The 18,096-nt window shown below is 36.3% G+C and overlaps 1 protein-coding gene across 6 annotated transcripts in view; it reads right to left on the bottom strand.

The window, feature by feature from the left end:
- Positions 1-17,509, bottom strand: part of SCN1A (sodium voltage-gated channel alpha subunit 1) — an 88,911-nt gene extending 71,402 nt beyond the window's left edge. For all 6 annotated transcript variants that reach the window (XM_061135682.1, XM_061135683.1, XM_061135686.1 and 3 more), the window contains exons 1-3: positions 17,246-17,509; positions 3,295-3,413; positions 1,134-1,223 (exon numbers count right to left, since the gene is read on the bottom strand). In XM_061135682.1, the coding sequence (XP_060991665.1) occupies positions 1,134-1,223; positions 3,295-3,413; positions 17,246-17,509 (473 nt within the window). The remainder of the gene's footprint in view (positions 1-1,133; positions 1,224-3,294; positions 3,414-17,245) is intronic.
- Between the last annotated feature and the right edge of the window lie 587 nt (positions 17,510-18,096).

The following is an 18,096-nucleotide window of genomic DNA, read 5'->3' as shown; positions in this document are numbered from 1 at the left end:
GCTCAGCTGGGAAACAATCCACCTGCAATGCAGAAGACCTGTGTTTGACCCCTGGGTTGGGAAGAGCCCCTGGAGAAGGGAAAGGCTACCCACTCCAGTATTCTGGCTTGGAGAATTCAATGGCCTGTATAGTCCATTGGGTCGTGAAGAGTCGGACACAATTGAGTGACTTTCACTTCTTTGGAAACTTTATCTTTTTATTGGCTCCAACCTGGAAGTGTCCAGGAAGGGAAAAGGCCCTTGAGAATACCCCGACGGTTGTTGCTTTAAGGGTCAGAAGCCACAGAGCAATAGTGGTTAGCACGCCAGCCATGAGAACAGCCCCAGCAGCACTTCCACACATCTGGCCTCACTGTCCTCAAAGAATCCCAGAACAGAGTCCATTAGAACAGTTGGCAATGCACTTGGTTTCTGAAAATGCTCCCCTTTCGTTTTAGTGTGTGTGGGGGGGGCGCTGGGTGGGGCGGGTGTTAGTTGCTCAGTTGTGTCCAATTCTTTGTGACCCCATAGACTATAGCCCGCCAGGTTCCTCCGTCCATGGAATTCTCCAGGCGAGAATACGGGAGTGTGTTGTCTTTTCCTTCTCCAGGGGATCTTTCCGAACCAGGGATTACTGGTCTCCTGCATTGCAGGCAGATTCTTTACTGTCTGAGCGACAAGGGAAGCTCAGTTAGCAGAGCCCTCAGTTTATTAAATATTCAAGTTTGCAAATCCCAAATTTGGGGATTTTTTTCCCAGCAGATATTTTGGTGACCATATTTGAAACCAATACAGGCCTGGCACAGAGTAGATGTGCCTGATGGAAGTGTAAACTTGGTGAGGTTTGATAGTATTTTTTTAGGGCATGTGGAAGACTCACTGAATTAATCTGGACGTTAACTGGAACCAAGGTCTACCACATTGGTTCCTTTCTGTGAAACTTTCACCATATTTGCTCTGGCCACTGTATATTCTAAAGGGAGAGTGATGAATGTGCAAGAATGATGGGCTTCTGGTCACCACCAAGTACACGTGGAGAGATATTAAATCCTAAATACATATACATAGACATAGATATACATCACTATGTTTATCCAACAATACACACACACACATATACATACTCACATAGGTGGCTTATAAGTTGAACTTACTCTACATTCTTTGTCCAGTCGGGAGGGTTACTCATTGTCATAAACACACAATTTGTCAAAATAGTGCACATAATTAGCATGCTGAATAATGTAGGTTATTGTTAAGGAACACACAGAAGAAAACCCAAACCCACGTATTATATTATATAAAACTAACATTGAAAAGCTCAACCTGCAGTTTGGCCAGGAATCAGTGACAAATGTACTGTGGGCAAATCATCTAATCTCTTTAAATTTCATTTTTCTCATTTTATTATTTTAGATAATAACACTACTCTCACAGGATAGTCATATAGATTGAATGAGATAATGTACAAGAAAGTTTTATAAAAGTATAAAGTGTGGCTTTTGCTACTATTATTAAATCAATCTATTTATTCCCAGAAGACCTTATTGGGAAAATTGTGGGCATTCTGGAGTTGCATGGCTTTTGAGCAGAGACCACTGATTTGAACTAATTTAGTTGATTAAAATAGTGAATCGCTGAGGAAGGCACATCCTTGTAGAATTGTAATTTCTTAAACACATGTGATACAATATAGGTGAATATATTATAGTGTCAAATGTCAGGTCGCTCTATTTCAAATGTTTGTAAACATATAGCAGCATTGGATAAGATTGAAAGTGAATATTTCAAAGTCATGACTTAGCATGATATGAATGTAAGTGAAACTCAACATAAAGGTGATCTTAGCAACATAAAAATGACCCGGACAAGTCACTCAACCTCTCTGTTCCACTGAACTTTCTAGTGTCTCCACTGAATTTTATGCAATGGAGCTAATCATATGTGGAACTCATCAGTTTGAGGTACAGATTAAGTGGGACAATATGTGTGAATTATTGGAATAGGTCTGGTTAGTAGATATGATCTAAATGTTAGCTGGAACAAACGACTAGGACCTAATAGAATTATGGAGCTGAAAGGGGCCTTGAAAAATAACTGTTTAATTCCTATAATTTAGAAATCAGAGAAATAAAGCTAAAACTTTAGAGAAATTAGATAACTTGACCAAGGAGTAAAACACAGATTTCTTGCATTCATATCTAACGTTCAACAACAGTCTACAGCCAAAGCAAAAATTTTCCGTTAAGTGAAAAAGAAAATTTTCATCAAATGACCACACGATGGCACTAGAAACACGAACTAGGATAAAGAAACCTTCAAAATGTAAAAAAGCTCAGAACGTGTAAAAGTTATGTTTCAAATCTTTGAAATTCACTAATACCATACTTATACCATAAGGAATCTCTTGTTATCAGTTCGAAAATAGAATGAATTTTTAAGTTTTTGAATCTTTTTTTTCTAAAAATAAAGTAGTATAAGTAGATGATAATTACACCAGTAATTCTATATTTATTATTGCCAAAGCTGTCAAATGAGACATAATTAGAAGTGACGACTTTTTGCCAATGAATATGAACAGATAAATTTAGTTGCAGAGTCCTTTTCTTTTTTAACACCAGTGAGAATCACAAAGCTAAATCCCTGAAGACCTTTTGGAAATACAATCCCTGCATCTTTCATTAACTTCCAGAGTCTCTACTAAGCAATCAGTTTTGCATGGCAGAGTCATAATTCAAGGACTTCCATTTGAAATTCAGCCAGCGATCCAGTACTTCCTTCACAGATTTCATTAGGAAAGTTCAAAAACTAGCTACATACTGGCTAAAGCCCCCTGATCTTCTCCAATGGAAACTATGCTTAAAGGTTAAATCTAAAGTACCCTAAAATGCTTTATATTATAGATATGGTTATACTTGGCCCTGGATATAGGTTTTGTTTTTTTCTATTATATCAGGATTCCATGCAAATTCCAGAAAGTCACAAACCTTATACAATATTGTAAAAATAAGTCTGTTTTACACTAGATTTGTAGGATGAGGCATGTAAGTAATTTAGAAAGAGATATGTCAGACTTTCATATATGACAGACTGAAATATATATATAGTGTATATATAATAGTAAAGACTGTAAATTTCAGTAACATTAATGTGAGTAATAAATTTTAAGAAAAGGCTTATATGACAAAAGAAAATACAAAATGAAAATGATGAAAACCACAGAATAGGACATTTCCCAACTTAACCTTACATTTAGCTACAAAGCACTTATAGATTATGTACAAATAGATAATATTGATCACTTGAAAAGGATATGAATGTACCAAAATCTTAATAGCTATTTTCCTAAGAGGATTGAAGGGAGTTAAAATGTACAGGGCAGAGGTGGCACTGAACCGGAAGATGGCCTTCCCTTTATTCAATACTATAAAAGTCTGTAAGATAGGAACACAACATAGAAGTATAAAAGTATCAACCATTTAAACTCTGTTACCTACCTTCTGTTATTTGTCAACATGAGTTATTCTAATGTTGCAACTTTTTGATGTGCACCATAAGGACAAACTCTTCCAGGCTCTCTTAACTAGAGACAATATCCAGTGATATCACTTACCTTTGACCTGATACTGCAGTTTTATTGTCTGTAAGATGGTTAGCCAATATAATTTATTTATTTTCTTAGTATTTTAAATATCTAAGTTAAAGGAAAGTCTCAAAAGGATGCACATTTCATTCTACAGATCCTTAAGGCACTGCAGTTCTTCTATAGTGATTTCAGCTTTCTCATTTTGATTGTCTTGAAAATTAATGCTGTAGAATGCAAAATCATTCAATAAGACTAACACTTTTTGAAATATTCTTTTACCATTTCTGCTTATTAAAAAACCACTCTGTTTATAAGAGGAAATAAAAACAGCCACCAATAAACCCACTCTTGGGTTAGATGGATATAAACCAATGATTGATTTCTGGAGGCCAAGTTCCCTGGAGAGTATCTGTTGACTAGGAGTACTAAATTCTGTATTTGGATTTCTGAGTTAGCTGACACATTGAATTCCAGTCCCAATTGATTGCCTATTTCATGTAGTGCTTTCTTAGCATAGAGGAAAAGCTCAAAGACCCTGTAGAATCCAGGATGCATGGATGTGAATGGAATTGGCATTCCAAAATGTAGCCATATTTGAGCACGATTAGCAGTATGTAGACAAAACAACAACAAACAAAGCCGCAACGTACATACAACCCTGGATCAAGGATTCTTACTCATTGTTTCTTAGGACCTTTATATATATCCCAATAGCCTGGGGGTGATTAAAGGAAGCCTATTTCTCTATGAAGAACACATCTTGGGAAGGGAACTACAAATCTTTTAAATTCACCCATTCTTTCAAAATTTCTACCCCCCTTCTAAGATGCATAGATGGAAGCCAGCATTACTACATAGCAAGCATTAACCTTATGTTTACTTTCTAGTAAGAATCTTTGACAAGGGTTTATTCTTTACATTTAGTCTTCAGGTATTCACAGATTTCTCAACTCTTTTTCCCTCTATTTTCAGGGTTTTCTAAATGCAAGCAATCATTCCAAAATATTTACTGAGTTATTGTTTGAAACTAGCGCTTCCTGGCTGGTATGGGTAGAAGTGTCCTAAATGAGAGCTTGGAACCTGGTCCACCCAGTGCTGGTCTCCAACCTTTTCTTGATCTGCAACATGACACTGACAGTAAGTATTTAGCAATGTGTAAGCCAATCTGACAAACTAATTTTACATCTGTCGCATCTAATAATAAAACAGAAGAGTGTATTTTGTGGGCCTGTTTTTTCAATTTTCTGAAAATTAATTTTACTGTATTTTATAGACTAGCCACCTCATCTTCACAACAGAGAGTTTGAGAAGCATTGCTGTACATGTAACTTTGGCTCCACGTTTCCACTTTCATCTTTGATGGACAATGGGTCAAGAATACAAAGAAAACTGTATCATTATATCCATTTGTAGAAGGTAAGAGTTTCACATGTGCTTACTGGAGGAGCAATCACCTGTGTCTACAGTTCTTGATTCATTCAGTGCCCCTGTCCCTAAATGACATTGTGATATCATCATAAAAGGGCCCAGACTTGTGCAATGCAAATGCCTTTGCCCTAGGGAGAACACATGTGCAAGGACACAGCAAGGCCCTGAGTGAGCTAATTTGGGACCAGATATGGTCCACCTTGCAAACCTATTGCCTATGCTTCCTCTCCCCAAAATTATGCTGAGTAAACCCTAGAAGAAATATTATGGGCTGGGAGTGGGAGAGCCAGTAAAAACATGACATAGGATATATTTTTAAAAAATAAGTATTCCCTTGTTTCAAATAATATTACAAGCCTAATTTTGGAAAGGGCTTCCCTGGTGGCTCAGTGGTAAAGAATCTGCCTGCAATGCAAGAGATGCAGGTTCAATCCCTGGAGGAGGAAATGGCAACCTACTCCAGTATTCTTGCCTAGGAAATCTCATGGACAGAGGAGCTTGGTGAGCTACAGTCCATGGGGTCACAAAGAGTCAAACACAACTTAGTGATCAGACAACAACAACAAATTTTGGAGAAGTTACAGTCCACATGGGGCTAAATCATGAACTTGGAGAGGGGGATGAAGATGATCCTGACTGTAGCTCAGTGGATAAGAATAACAATCCAGCTCATCCTGAGGAGATGGGACCACACACAGAAAAGATCACCCGTGACTCTGGCTGTGTAGCCAGCCTCCAGTCCGAACCATGAGCAGATCTAACAAAGGAAGAAGTAGAAAAGAGGGAGGAAGGGGATGATGAAGCCAAACGCAAAGCTGCAGAGGCCAAATGAAAGGGTGTAAGAGAGAAGGAACCTCTGCCCTAAAGACCAAGAAGAAAAAGAAGCAAGTCTCTGAAATTGAACCAAGACGAGCCCAAAAAGGCATGGAAAAGAGCCAGAACTCGGCAGGGTGAAGCTATGAACGCCATAGCACCCCTGATGCTGATAAACAATTCTCAATTTAAAAGTCCTTACACATACAGAAATTAATACTTTGACTCAAAAGTTAAAGGCAAAAGGACATAATTCTCAATTGTTCAAGACAGATGGAGACTTTTTACTGATTTTAGGATATTTTCACTTATTTACTTACAAAATTCAAAGAATGTATTTTTAACATAAGAAATGTGTGCACAGTGTGTAAATGCTTACAATTAGAATGTATAATGAAATTAGTGAGGTTTTACTATATAACAATGCTTGTTCTTTAATTTTTTGCCAGCAGTATAGAGAGATAAGACATTCTTAATAGCATTCCTAGGAAGCTGATGATAAGACCAACGTTAAGGGATCATTTCAGGATTTCTTCTGTGAGGACTGTTGTTCCCAGGTTGAAACATATATATTTACATACAATCTACACAAATATTTCCTTGAAGTATTTATGGATTCATTTTAAACAGCTGACTTACAGAGAAACCTAATGTGAGAATCTTGAATCTGTAACCATTTTTATGTTAGTAAGTTCCATTTAGAACTTCAAATCTACTGTTTGTAATTAATCTCGTATCTATTTCATCATCTATCTGTATTCATCCTCTTTATATTTACTTGCATATCCAAGAAGCCAAACATTTAGTTCCTAAGTATTAAGGATTAACGAAAGGATGTGCATTGGGTGTGCATGCTCAGTCGCTTACTTGCCCCAGAAGACTCTCAAATTGCCCCAAATAATGGTATTGATGGTCCTGAAGGGAGATGAGAGTAAGAAGGGAATACTGTTTACTTACAAGTAGTCAAGTAACTCTAGAACTTTCCAACATAGAGATATCTGCCTCCCTCGTTTCACAGGTAAGGGGTCAAAAAGAAAACAGCAGGGAAGGTAGGCAAGAAGTTTCTGTACTTTAAATTGTATAAACAAATATGTATGGAGAAGGAAATGGCAACCCACTCCAGTATTCTTGCCAGGAGAATTCCATGGACAGAGGAGCCTGGCAGGCTACAGTCCATACAGTCCCTGGGGTCACAAAGAGTTCAACATGACTGAGTAACTAACATTTTCACTTTCAGGCAAGATGTTTCTATACTTTAAATTGTATAAACAAATAAGCAACTTTAAGCAAAGCAAGATTTATGACCTGTTCCACTGAGTGACATTTTTAACTCCCTGCCCCTAATTTTTTATTGTAAAATACACCAAATATAAAATTTACCATTTTAACCATTCTAAGTATACAAGTTTGGTGTTGACTTTTTGAATGTCTTACTAGAGGAAAGTGTCTTAACATTCTTTAAATCTAGTTAGTTTAATAAAAATTTCATCAACATAACTACCCAGGAAAATTTTTATTGCATTGTCACTTCAATAGAAAAGAAAAACTTCAGAATTGATTGTGGAGGAGAAAAGGTGATACAGTAGTATTCCGCTTGAAACAGACTTCTTCTTTTTTTTAAACAGCCCAAGGCTGTAGGAAATTCATGAAGTCATTTTAACCTGAGAATAATACTGTGCCTCAGAACAAGTTTCAAGACAGCATTTTGACTGAATTAGAAATGAGATGTTATATATAAAATGCCACTTCAGAGGCACATTTGTAGGAATGTAACTCTTCATCTACTAGGTATTGATCAGGCTTGTCACTTATCTCTTCTATGGATAGCTACCAAACTCAAGTAGCATTTACTAAGCCCCTGTATGTTAAGCTGTTAATATGTATGAGTGTTTCAGACACTTGGAGAGCAGCCTAGACCTAATTCTCAGTCCAATTGCTAATTCAATTCACTTCAATGCAGAAGATGTGTGTTAACCGTTTAGCACAATATTCACAAAGTTCTGTGCTAAAGTTTGTAGGGAAAACAAAGACCCCCAAGAAACTTGGAATAAGTAGTAAGCTATGACCCCAAGAAGCCTGAAACCTAGTAAATGTTCAACTATCTATACTGACAAAAGAAAATCTACAAGTATTAGTGAAAGTTTACTTAGACCAGAGCTACCAAATAGAGGGACTGGGGGCAGGAAGAGAAGGGGATGACAGAGGATGAGATGGCTGGATGGCATCACTGACTCAATGGGCATGAGTTTGAGTAAACTCTGGGAGTTGGTGATGGACAGGGAGGCCTGGCGTGCTGTGGTTCAGGGGGTTGCAAAGAGTCGGACACGACTGAGCGACTGAACTGAACTGACTGACCAAATAGAAATACTATGTGAACTACAAATCTGTGATTTTAAACATTCTAATAGCCATATTTTAAAAAATAAGGGAAAAAAAGCAGATGAAATTAATCTGAATAATGTTTTCTTTAACCCGGTATATCCTATATATTATTATCATTTGGGGATGAAATCAGTATTAAAAATTATTGTGATAATTTTTACATCCTCTTTTTATACCATTCTAAATCTTCAAAGACTGAATGTGCCACATGTCAAATACATTTCAAGTACAACAGCCACGCATGAATGCTGTCCACTGAACTGGGCAGCGCCGACCTAGGCGTAAACCATTCATTGTACTGCCAGGTCATACTCTCTCCAGCAAGCCTTGTTAGGTAAAAATCCATTCCAGCTTTAAAGAAAACAACAACAAAAACCCAAGCAGGTTAACACTCCTGATAATCAAAGTTTAACAGTCTAGAAAGCAACATTAGGAAAATATAAGTAGGATTTGTTTTTTTTTAATTATTATTCTTTTTTCTTTAAAAAAAATTATTTAGGATTTGTTTTAGCTTATGTATTTATTAAGAGTGTGGACTCTGGAGTTGGATGCCTGGCTCAAAATCTGGTTGTGCTGCCTTCCAGCATTGAGATCCTGGACAAGTTATTAATTTTTCTGTGACTCATGTGTCTCTTTTGAAAAATGGGAATATATACACTAAATTTGGGGCTTCTCAGGTGGCACTAGAGGTAAAGAACCAGGCTCCCAGTGCAGGAGATGTAAGGGACACCAGTTCGATCCCTGGGTCAGGAAGATGCCTTGGAGAAGGACATAGCAACTCACTCCAGTATTCTGCTTGGGAAATCCCATGAACAGAGGAGCCTAGCAGGCGATAGTCTGTAGGGGCACAAATCAGAAACAACTGAAGCGACTTAGCATGCACTCATGCACTAAGCTCAGAGGTGTGATTCTAATTTAGTAGGTCAGATTGTGATGTCCAATATTCTGCACTTTTAATGAATAACTAGGGTGATCTGCAATAGGAGGACTATGAATCTGTTTTTGTTATCAATGCTTATGCAACGCACCTGCATTAAAATCTTTCCCCTTTATATACTGCATAGTCAATAAGAAAACACTTAAGTTATAATAGTTTGGTAGGATTACTGTTTATGAATCTGTACTTGTTAACTATTTAGTAATCCTTCTTGTCTCTGAGACTTTAGAAAATGATTTATCTTTTCCCCTCAGGATGAACACTGAATTTAACAAACAATAGTTTCCCAGTTCCCTTAAAAATTACATCCATTATCTTAATTTTTCTTTCAATCTAGGTGTTTTGCTTCTTAAATAGTTTAAACCTAAGGCCCAGCTTTGTGTTTATCTAAACATTATTTAAAAATTGCCAAATAAAAGGACTGATGCCAATTCAATTTGCCTGCTCTTATAGTAAATGTACTGGCAAAGCAAAAGAAATAACAGAGGAAGGTGAGCAATGACCATGAATAATAGAAAAACACAGAATATGCTATCGGTCGATTACATTTATTCTTTAGCCTCAAAATTGAGAGAGGCGATTTTCAACTTGTACTTATACTGTGATCCAAAAATGTGCTTGGAGGTCAATTGTTTGGAACTCTGAACATCTTTTCCAAAGAAAGGATACATATTTACACATAGATTCAAAAGCCTATGTAACTCCTAATGAAATAGAATTCTATGTAATGACAGTGTGGAACTCTATCACTCTTTATAAGAAGTCATCGCTCTAAAAGTGGTAACAGATTTCTAAGTTGGGCAGCAAGATGCACCTCTCTTCCCACTTTGATATTACCCTGGCATTCAAATTAGGGAAATTCCCTGGCTCTATCCTCTGCGAGAAGTGGGGTCAATCTTTTTCTAACTCTAAACTGTTGACCTGAGAAGAGGTTCCAGCAAGAAAGGGCAGAATGAAACCACATGGCAGGAGAAGAGATGCTTCAGAGCTTTGGGTGTAAATAATTGCATAGAAAGGCAAGAGATTCCCATTAGTACATATCTCTGGGGACATCTTTCACTGTGGGCCAATTCCTTGGCATCTAATTCTATTTTTTTCCCTATGAGCTATCTAAATGATCTCACCTACTTCTTTGCCTTTTTTCTTTTTTTTTAGTAACCTGTGGATTCAGGCCAAGATTTCCCTCCTTTTCTGGCTCACTGAGGGATGGAAAGCTTTCTCACAGCTTCTCTACCTGATTCCAAAGTGAGTGAGCAATAATTTAAAAAACGTTTTCTCTCCCAATCTCATTCTATTTTTCTGCTTAGATGAGGGATAACCAAACTAGGGAACAATCTGTGAACTGATGCCTGCCCATGGCCCACCAAGCTTTAATATCCAGCCCTCATTTAATTGTCTTGAAGCCAGGGATCACAAATCAACACCCCACAGGGGCTAGACAGTGCAAGAGACATGCTAATTTCTGGTATGTTAATCAGTGATGCCAGATCTGATAGTGTGTGAGAAACCTAAATATGCAGGGTTACACATGTGTGTGCAATCTTCTGATTTATAAATCTCAGACAATAATTCAAAATTTTAAACAGTATTGCATAAGACAAACAAAAATACATCTGCAGGCTCAGGCCTCATAGGTTTTTTTTTTTTTTTTTTAATTTTTGCTTTAAGTTCATGCAAAGGAGAAAAATATGTACCCAGAAAAGTGCCTGTAAAATTGCTTGTCCATAAGGTTTAGCTGGGTAGAATAGTTGCAGTGGGGCCAGTGCTAGAGATGACCCCATAATTGGTCCCCAACTGGATTCCCGACAGCTGGTTACAGATGCTTCTGCCTCTGCCTCAGACGGAGAGAAAAAATTATAACCACTGGTAAATTGATAAAATCTAGGGGTCAAATATTTCTCATCCCTGTATCTTTAGCCTATAATATGGGTATGGTACATAGTCCATGCTCAGTTAATTTTTCATTGACAGAAAAGGATTAATTGGTCCAGTTTTATTGCAGATGTTGCTGTGTGAAGACTTTGGGCAAATTATTCCATGTCAATTTCTTCATCTGAATGGAGAAGATTATAATACTACTAACCTCAGGGTGGTTTAAAGGATAGAAATTAAATAAAACATGTCAATCTCCTTAATGAATTCCAAGTGCCATATAAACACAAGGATTAAAGGATTAAAAATGTAAGTATCTCTGGTTCTCAAATATATACACAAACAAACACTTGTGTATACAAACTCAAATATATACACAAACAAACACTTGTTAAAATGTATGTGTTTTAACAAAGCAGTGCCAATTTTCACATTGGAGCTTTGTTGCTGTTTCTTTCCTCCCAAATTTCATATTCAAAAAACAATGCCATCCGTTTGCTCCCATCTAATACTTAAGCCTTATGTCTCCAAAATGGATTCTGATCTCATCCAATATTCTTTGTCTTCACTGTCAAAAATCTAGACCAGACCTCTACAAAGACCTCCCAACTTGATCTTAAAAGCAAAACGTGAACACTTCTCTACCCAAAGTCTTCAGAGAATTATTTTTCCCTTAAACTTCAAACTCTTGGGGCTTTGATTAGCCCCAAGCCCACCTCCCCAACCACATCTTACTTTCCTTTTACTTATGTCCTGCTATATTACATGTCTTCTTACAGGCTGTCCCCTTCCCCTGGAAGACTTCTCTCTTCTTTCTATGCTTGAGATCCCAATTTAAATGGCATTTCTTTACAGAAGCACATAATTCATGTTACCTGAATCTGTCCTCTTTGGAAAAAAATGTGCTTATTACTCTATTAGAATTATCAATCTATTAGAATCAGTGTAATTTTCTTTTTTTTTTTTTCCATCAGTGTAAGTTTCTAATTAATTTTGGAACTGATCTGGAGCCACTGAGTCTCAAAGATTTTAGTTTTTATAAAGGCAGTGGATTTGAGTTTTTTATAAAGGCAGGGGAGCCACTGAGTCTCAAAGATTTTAGTTTTTATAGAGGCAGGCCCTGATTGAGTAGAAGTATGAAGCAACAAGTCAGGTTTGGGAAATACTGCCAGCCGAGGAGATGAGGAGGACAGCTTCACAGTGGCCTGTGTGGAGAGGCAGGAAGAGGAGAGACAGGCTTATTTAGATTCCATCACTGACTTCTCTTCAATAGTGTGACAACTGCAAATCCAGAGTAGCATGGCAATAAGCCATGGAAGCTGAAGGATCTGGTTTGAAATCTAGTCTCTGTTACTTAATAGCTCTATGATCTTAGGAAAATTACTTTACCTCAGTTTCATCATTTTAAAATAAAGATAAGAATTATCTTGGAAGAGCATGTTGGTTAAATAAGAACTGTACATTTCCTAAAGCATAGACAGAGCTTGGCTTTTATTTGTCTAGCACACCTTCTTCACAGTCTCTATCTCTTCCTTTTACAGAAAACCGCTGCCTCACTGTCTGGCCACAGGACTTGGGTGGAGCTGATCCATCCCTTGGCAACACTGGTCAACATGTGACCCTGATCTGACCAATGAGATCATCACAAACCCTTGGCTACCGTGACTGGTTCAGAATAGGTTATGTGACCTAGTAAAATGAATTCCAGGAGAAGTTTTGAAGAAAAAATAAGTTCTTTTCTTTGGAGTTACTAGGCTGTAGAAGTTAGTTTTGGGCTATGGATGGCTATTTCACCACCTTGTGGGAAGAATCAGCCTGTGAATGCAGCTGGGCTAGGTGGAAGCAGGGTGAGAACTGCACAAGGACTGTGTCCTGATGACACTGTTTTAGGTACTGGATCCTTTGGTAGTAAGACCAGATTTACCCCATACACACATTTATTTGTTTGATTCTTTGTTTTCAAAAACTATTTTCCATTGAGGTTTGGTCACTTTCATTTGAAGTTTTACTAATATGGCAGGTACTTGATAAATGATAATCATTAATTTACTACCACCCTCATCAACTTGGGATTATTTCTGAGCCAGAGACAGGGAGGTGACAAAGAAGGAAGGGACATAAGGCAGAAACAAAGGGTGGGTAGGAGAAAGATCTAAAAATGAACAATAGTGCCCTGAAACTAAGGGAGGGAGAGCCTGAGTGACTGGTAATTTTAGAGGAGCTAATGATATACAAAGAAAAATCATAAAGATGAGAATTCATGGAATCATGAGCTTTTACCATCTATTATTCTGATTTTCTTTTAAATTACTTTTGCAAGAAAAACTACCTAATCCCAATTTGTTTAAAACCAAAACAAATAACTCTCCCTACCTCATGTAACAATTAAAAACTCCTGTGGTGATGACAAACCAGGCATGAATTTAAAATCAAAAAGGTCCTGTCCGATTTTTCATGCAGTCCCAATAAAGAGGGGCTTTTAGAAGAGCTGGTAAAAGGGGAGAATAAATTGTCTCTAAATGGTTGGTGAGACAGTCAAGTAAAGAGTACATTTTTTAATGGATACATTTGTACATTCCATAATTAACAAACATTCATTTTCACTGCACAGCTAAAATACCTCATTCTATTTCCAGTACACTGTCACAGTCAAAAGGATACTAATGAGTCATCTGTAATTTTAAGAAGAAAATGAGAAGGAAGAAATTTTCTATAATAAAGAGTGGGTGAAGAATTTGAGTGTATAGCCAAATGGTGCAATATCAACCGAAGCTATGAAAGGAAACTGGGGGCAGGGGGAGAAAAAAATATCCCATGAGGAAATAAAGGTGTGTTCACAAGCTAAAATGTGCCTTGCCACACAGTAAATAAACGAAAAAAAAGAACCCAACCTGGAATCATGTTCTGAAGACCATGGAACCAAAGTTAACACAGTGTGGAAAATTCTGTGGGTCTCTTCTGATAGCGCTGTTAATTTATTCCTTAGTTCTTACCTTGGACTTCTGAAGGCTTAAAACATCTGAGGGTCTGGAATGCTTCATGTGCCATGAATGTTCATGAGACTGTTGATACTAATTTTCCAGTTACTGCCACAATACCATTGACCACGGATTAAACTATTTTAACAACCTCAGCAGAAATTTTGAACATTATGTAATTAGTACATTTTAAACTGGGGCAAAAGAGATAAAAATATGTGGGCATATGCCATCCGAAAATATACCATCAGCAGTGACATTTCCATAAGCTCACTGACATTGTCTTTGTAGAAGATCACAGACAGCTTCGCTGTGGTTTATGTCCTTCTATTCCTTACAGGTAAATTTGTCATATACGTGCACCACTGCACTTTAACCTAAAACAACAAAGACTCTCCAACCATTCTGATAAAAGGCTTGCTTTATTCTATACATTTTTAAGAAGGAAAATATAGAGATGTGATATATAGACACAACTGACACATTAAGTATTGTACTTGAGTTAAGCCTTATCACTAGCCTGATTAATATTTGTATGTTACAACCCACAAAGGCAATAAAACCCACATCCCCAATATCGGTGAGAATGGGAAATCTCATCCTAGGAAGCTTTTTCCCCAGTGACACTTCCATCATTAGACCCTTTATCTATGCCAGGAATACTGTGTATGTGTATTGTGTTGTTTAATGAAGATCACCCTGCCATCCTCAGACACCCAAGCCACTAAAATGAAACTGGTCAAATATCATAAGAAATATTCATTATTTTTAAAAGGTTATTATTTTTCTAAGCATTCTACCATCAATCAGAGGAAACAAATTCAGAATTTAAGACTATTCCCCATCCTGAAACAATCCAATTATGAAGGAAAATTTAAAACTAGAAAAGATTGTACACATAACTATAGAAAGTTTTAAAACATGAACATGAAAAAAAAAAAAAAGGAAATTTCAAACACACAACTCAAGCATGCCATGTTAGTTTTTAAGGATTTCAGTCCTACAAAAAGTTTCATTTGTATTTCTGTTGAATGACTTACATTTGGAGACTTGGTTGATGTCAGCTCAAAGTGAAAGCAATGGATGTGCCTCAACTTGGGGAAACCTCCTTTCTGATAACAATATTTCTCTTATCAGGTTGTGCTGCTTGCACACTGATTTGTTCCGAAATGTCAAAATGTTTTTCCTTCCTCACATAATGTACATTTGAAGATAAGGGTATGGTAAAGACAAGTTTGAATGTGAACCTAACAAAGTTTATAAGGGTTACTTCAGCACAAGAATTTAGCTGAATAATCATTCCTTCAGAGTCTGCCTTTCATCCTCAGGTTCAAGATCTTTCTTTTAACTATTTGGAAGGGTTTACATCATTTTGTTTTCCATCTGTCGTTATATCCTTTGTTATATCTCATTCATTATAAACCAATTGTGGACTGCTTTGTCTGGGGACATTTGCTCAAGATGACAACTTTATCAATCTAAAAACTTTTCAATTTAAAGGAAAAGATTGATTGGATGATTTGGTTTCTATTTGAAGAAGAGCCACCCTTGTCAACACTCATTAATTTGGTCTTTCTCTATGTATGCGTTTATTGTTTTACAGATAAGGACATGGCAGAGGATCCGGGATCCTAGCTGAGGATCCTGTTTGATGAAGTGGTAGACTTTAATAACTTTCAGACGGTTATTTCTACTGGAAAGCTGGGAACTGGATGTCTAGGGGTAGCAAAATGCCTGCTTAGGATGGAGCCTGCTAACCCACAATAATAGCAGCTCTAAATAGCTTGGATATGTCCAATGGTTATAAATAAAGTCATACATAAAGTCATATACTTTATTGCAATGAATTTCTGGCTAGAACATATCAGAGTCATAACTTCAATAATAGAGTAATTTAAAATAAGTTAAAATGTTATCACATTTTTACTTTAAAAAAATACAAATAACCCCCTTGTAGACTGCTTAATATGGGTTTTAGATTTTCAGATATCATATTAATTTCCAAATGAATGATTGAATGATAAAATGTAATTTTTCTCTTAATTTAAATGGCAGTTATGAAACAGACAGTGGCTTACCTACTAAGATTTAATACTACAATGTTAAAAAACAAATTTAAATAAAAGATAATAAATCTATTGAAAATGATTTTGAAAATGTCTATTTGAAAATGTCCATTACTGTAAAATGGACAAATCAGTTTTAAAAAGGAAAATTGTTATACTTAAACCAGCTATATCCTGAAAAGTTAAAAAAAAAATCTGAACATAAGAAGTTTCTACCTCTGAAAGCTGCAGTAGTCAATGAGGAGCAATTTACAAAACTGCCTTGAATTAACATACCATAATTCCAAACTTCTGCACTTCATAAAAACTAACGTAATTGTGCCAGTGACCAAAAACATCCCTAAAAGTTTTGGGGGCATTTTTAAGGACCATATTTAACTAAAACATTTCATTTGCTTAATTACAATCTTTGTGCTATACCTTTCCACCAAGAGTTAACAAATATGTTGTTTTAGGTGAAAACTATAATAAAATATCGCAAATTAACAAGCCATAAATTTAACCTAAAATCAATATAATAATTTTATTTTATCTTTTTTTTATACTTTTCTTCTTGGCTTGGTGAAATCATGGTCATAATGAAAGGATAAGTACTTAATACATTCATTTCAAGCATGAATACTCAAATTTATGTTTTTTAAGATTACTACATTTTGGTTAATCCTTACCAATATTAATATATTCCCACTAAAAGATTAAATAATTGTTTAAACTATAGTTTGTATAGGAATGTTTTTTCCCAAATGAAAAAGTTTCTTCAGGAACTTAACTTATATATAACATAATATTTATATATAATGTAAAAATAAAAAATCCTCATGTTAGCAAATTTTGTTCTATGGGAAATTAATACCAACATTTTGGACATCTGTATAACTTGTGACAATTTCAGGATTTTCAAGAACAGAAAACTCATAAATAGTAAATGCAATCCCTGGGGAGAAGTTTTTAATTTGTCAAAATAGCTGCCTATGACTTACATTTATTTTTAGGTATCTTTTGTGTACATTTGGGACAGCTCCATCTGTTATGATCTAATCAATTTATCTGTCATATATAAGCATACAGCATATGCAAATATGTTCTATTTCCCAAAGAGAAGGATACTTAGAGTTTGTGCTAACTTAGCATGTTGGTGCTATAACAGTTTAAGGTATACTATAAGGCAATAAGCAGCAAAATATGCCTGATAAAACACACTCACTTTCTTATTGATATAGTAGGGATCCAGGTCCTCCAGGGGCTCTGATACCATCTCTGGAGGGACGTCTCCATAAATAAAAGGAAGGTTCTTTCCAGCTTCCAAGTCACTATTTGGCTTTGGGCCATGTTCATCATCGTCTTTCTTGTCTGGTTTGGGATTCTTAGCCTTTTCTTCTGCAATGCGTCTTTCAATAGCCGCAAGGGATTCTCTGGTGAAGAAGTTGAAGCTGTCAGGTCCTGGTGGTACAAGCACTGTTTGCTCCATCTTGTCATCCTGCACATTTTAATCACCATTTACTCTGCATATGAAGTCCTAAAGAGAAAGAATACAGATATTTTAAGGAGCTTAAAAGATCTTAATATATGCAACCTCCTGTTATGCAATACAAACTAGAGGACTGAAAAGTTCATTTCCAATTAAATCCAAATGGAATAATTAAATATAAATTCTTTTTTTTTTTTGTAGCTAGAACATTTAACTTGAGATCCTTAGCATAACCCTTAAAGCAAACTTTTAAATATGCAAGACAGTATTGTCAACTATAGGCACAAAGTCATATAGCTCTCTAGAACTTATTCATCTTACCTAACTGAAACTTAATGTCAATAAATAGTTAACTGTCCATTTTCCCCTCCCCCAGCTTCTTGCAACCACCATTCCACTTTCTGTTTCTATGAGTTTGGCTTAACAAACATGCTTTCCGTCTCAGCTTTTTTGTTATAAATGTCCCATGTTTATTAATCCAATCCTTATGCTTTGCTGAGGCAGGAACTGTACCATAACTTAAGGAAGTTATTCAAGTATAGCCTTAACTAAAGTACATTGGCTAAATACCACCCTGTCCCAAACGG

The sequence above is a fragment of the Dama dama genome, chromosome 33, assembly GCF_033118175.1.
Source record: "Dama dama isolate Ldn47 chromosome 33, ASM3311817v1, whole genome shotgun sequence".
NCBI classification, from domain to species: domain Eukaryota; kingdom Metazoa; phylum Chordata; class Mammalia; order Artiodactyla; family Cervidae; genus Dama; species Dama dama.
This window is presented reverse-complemented; position numbering and strand designations above follow the sequence as displayed.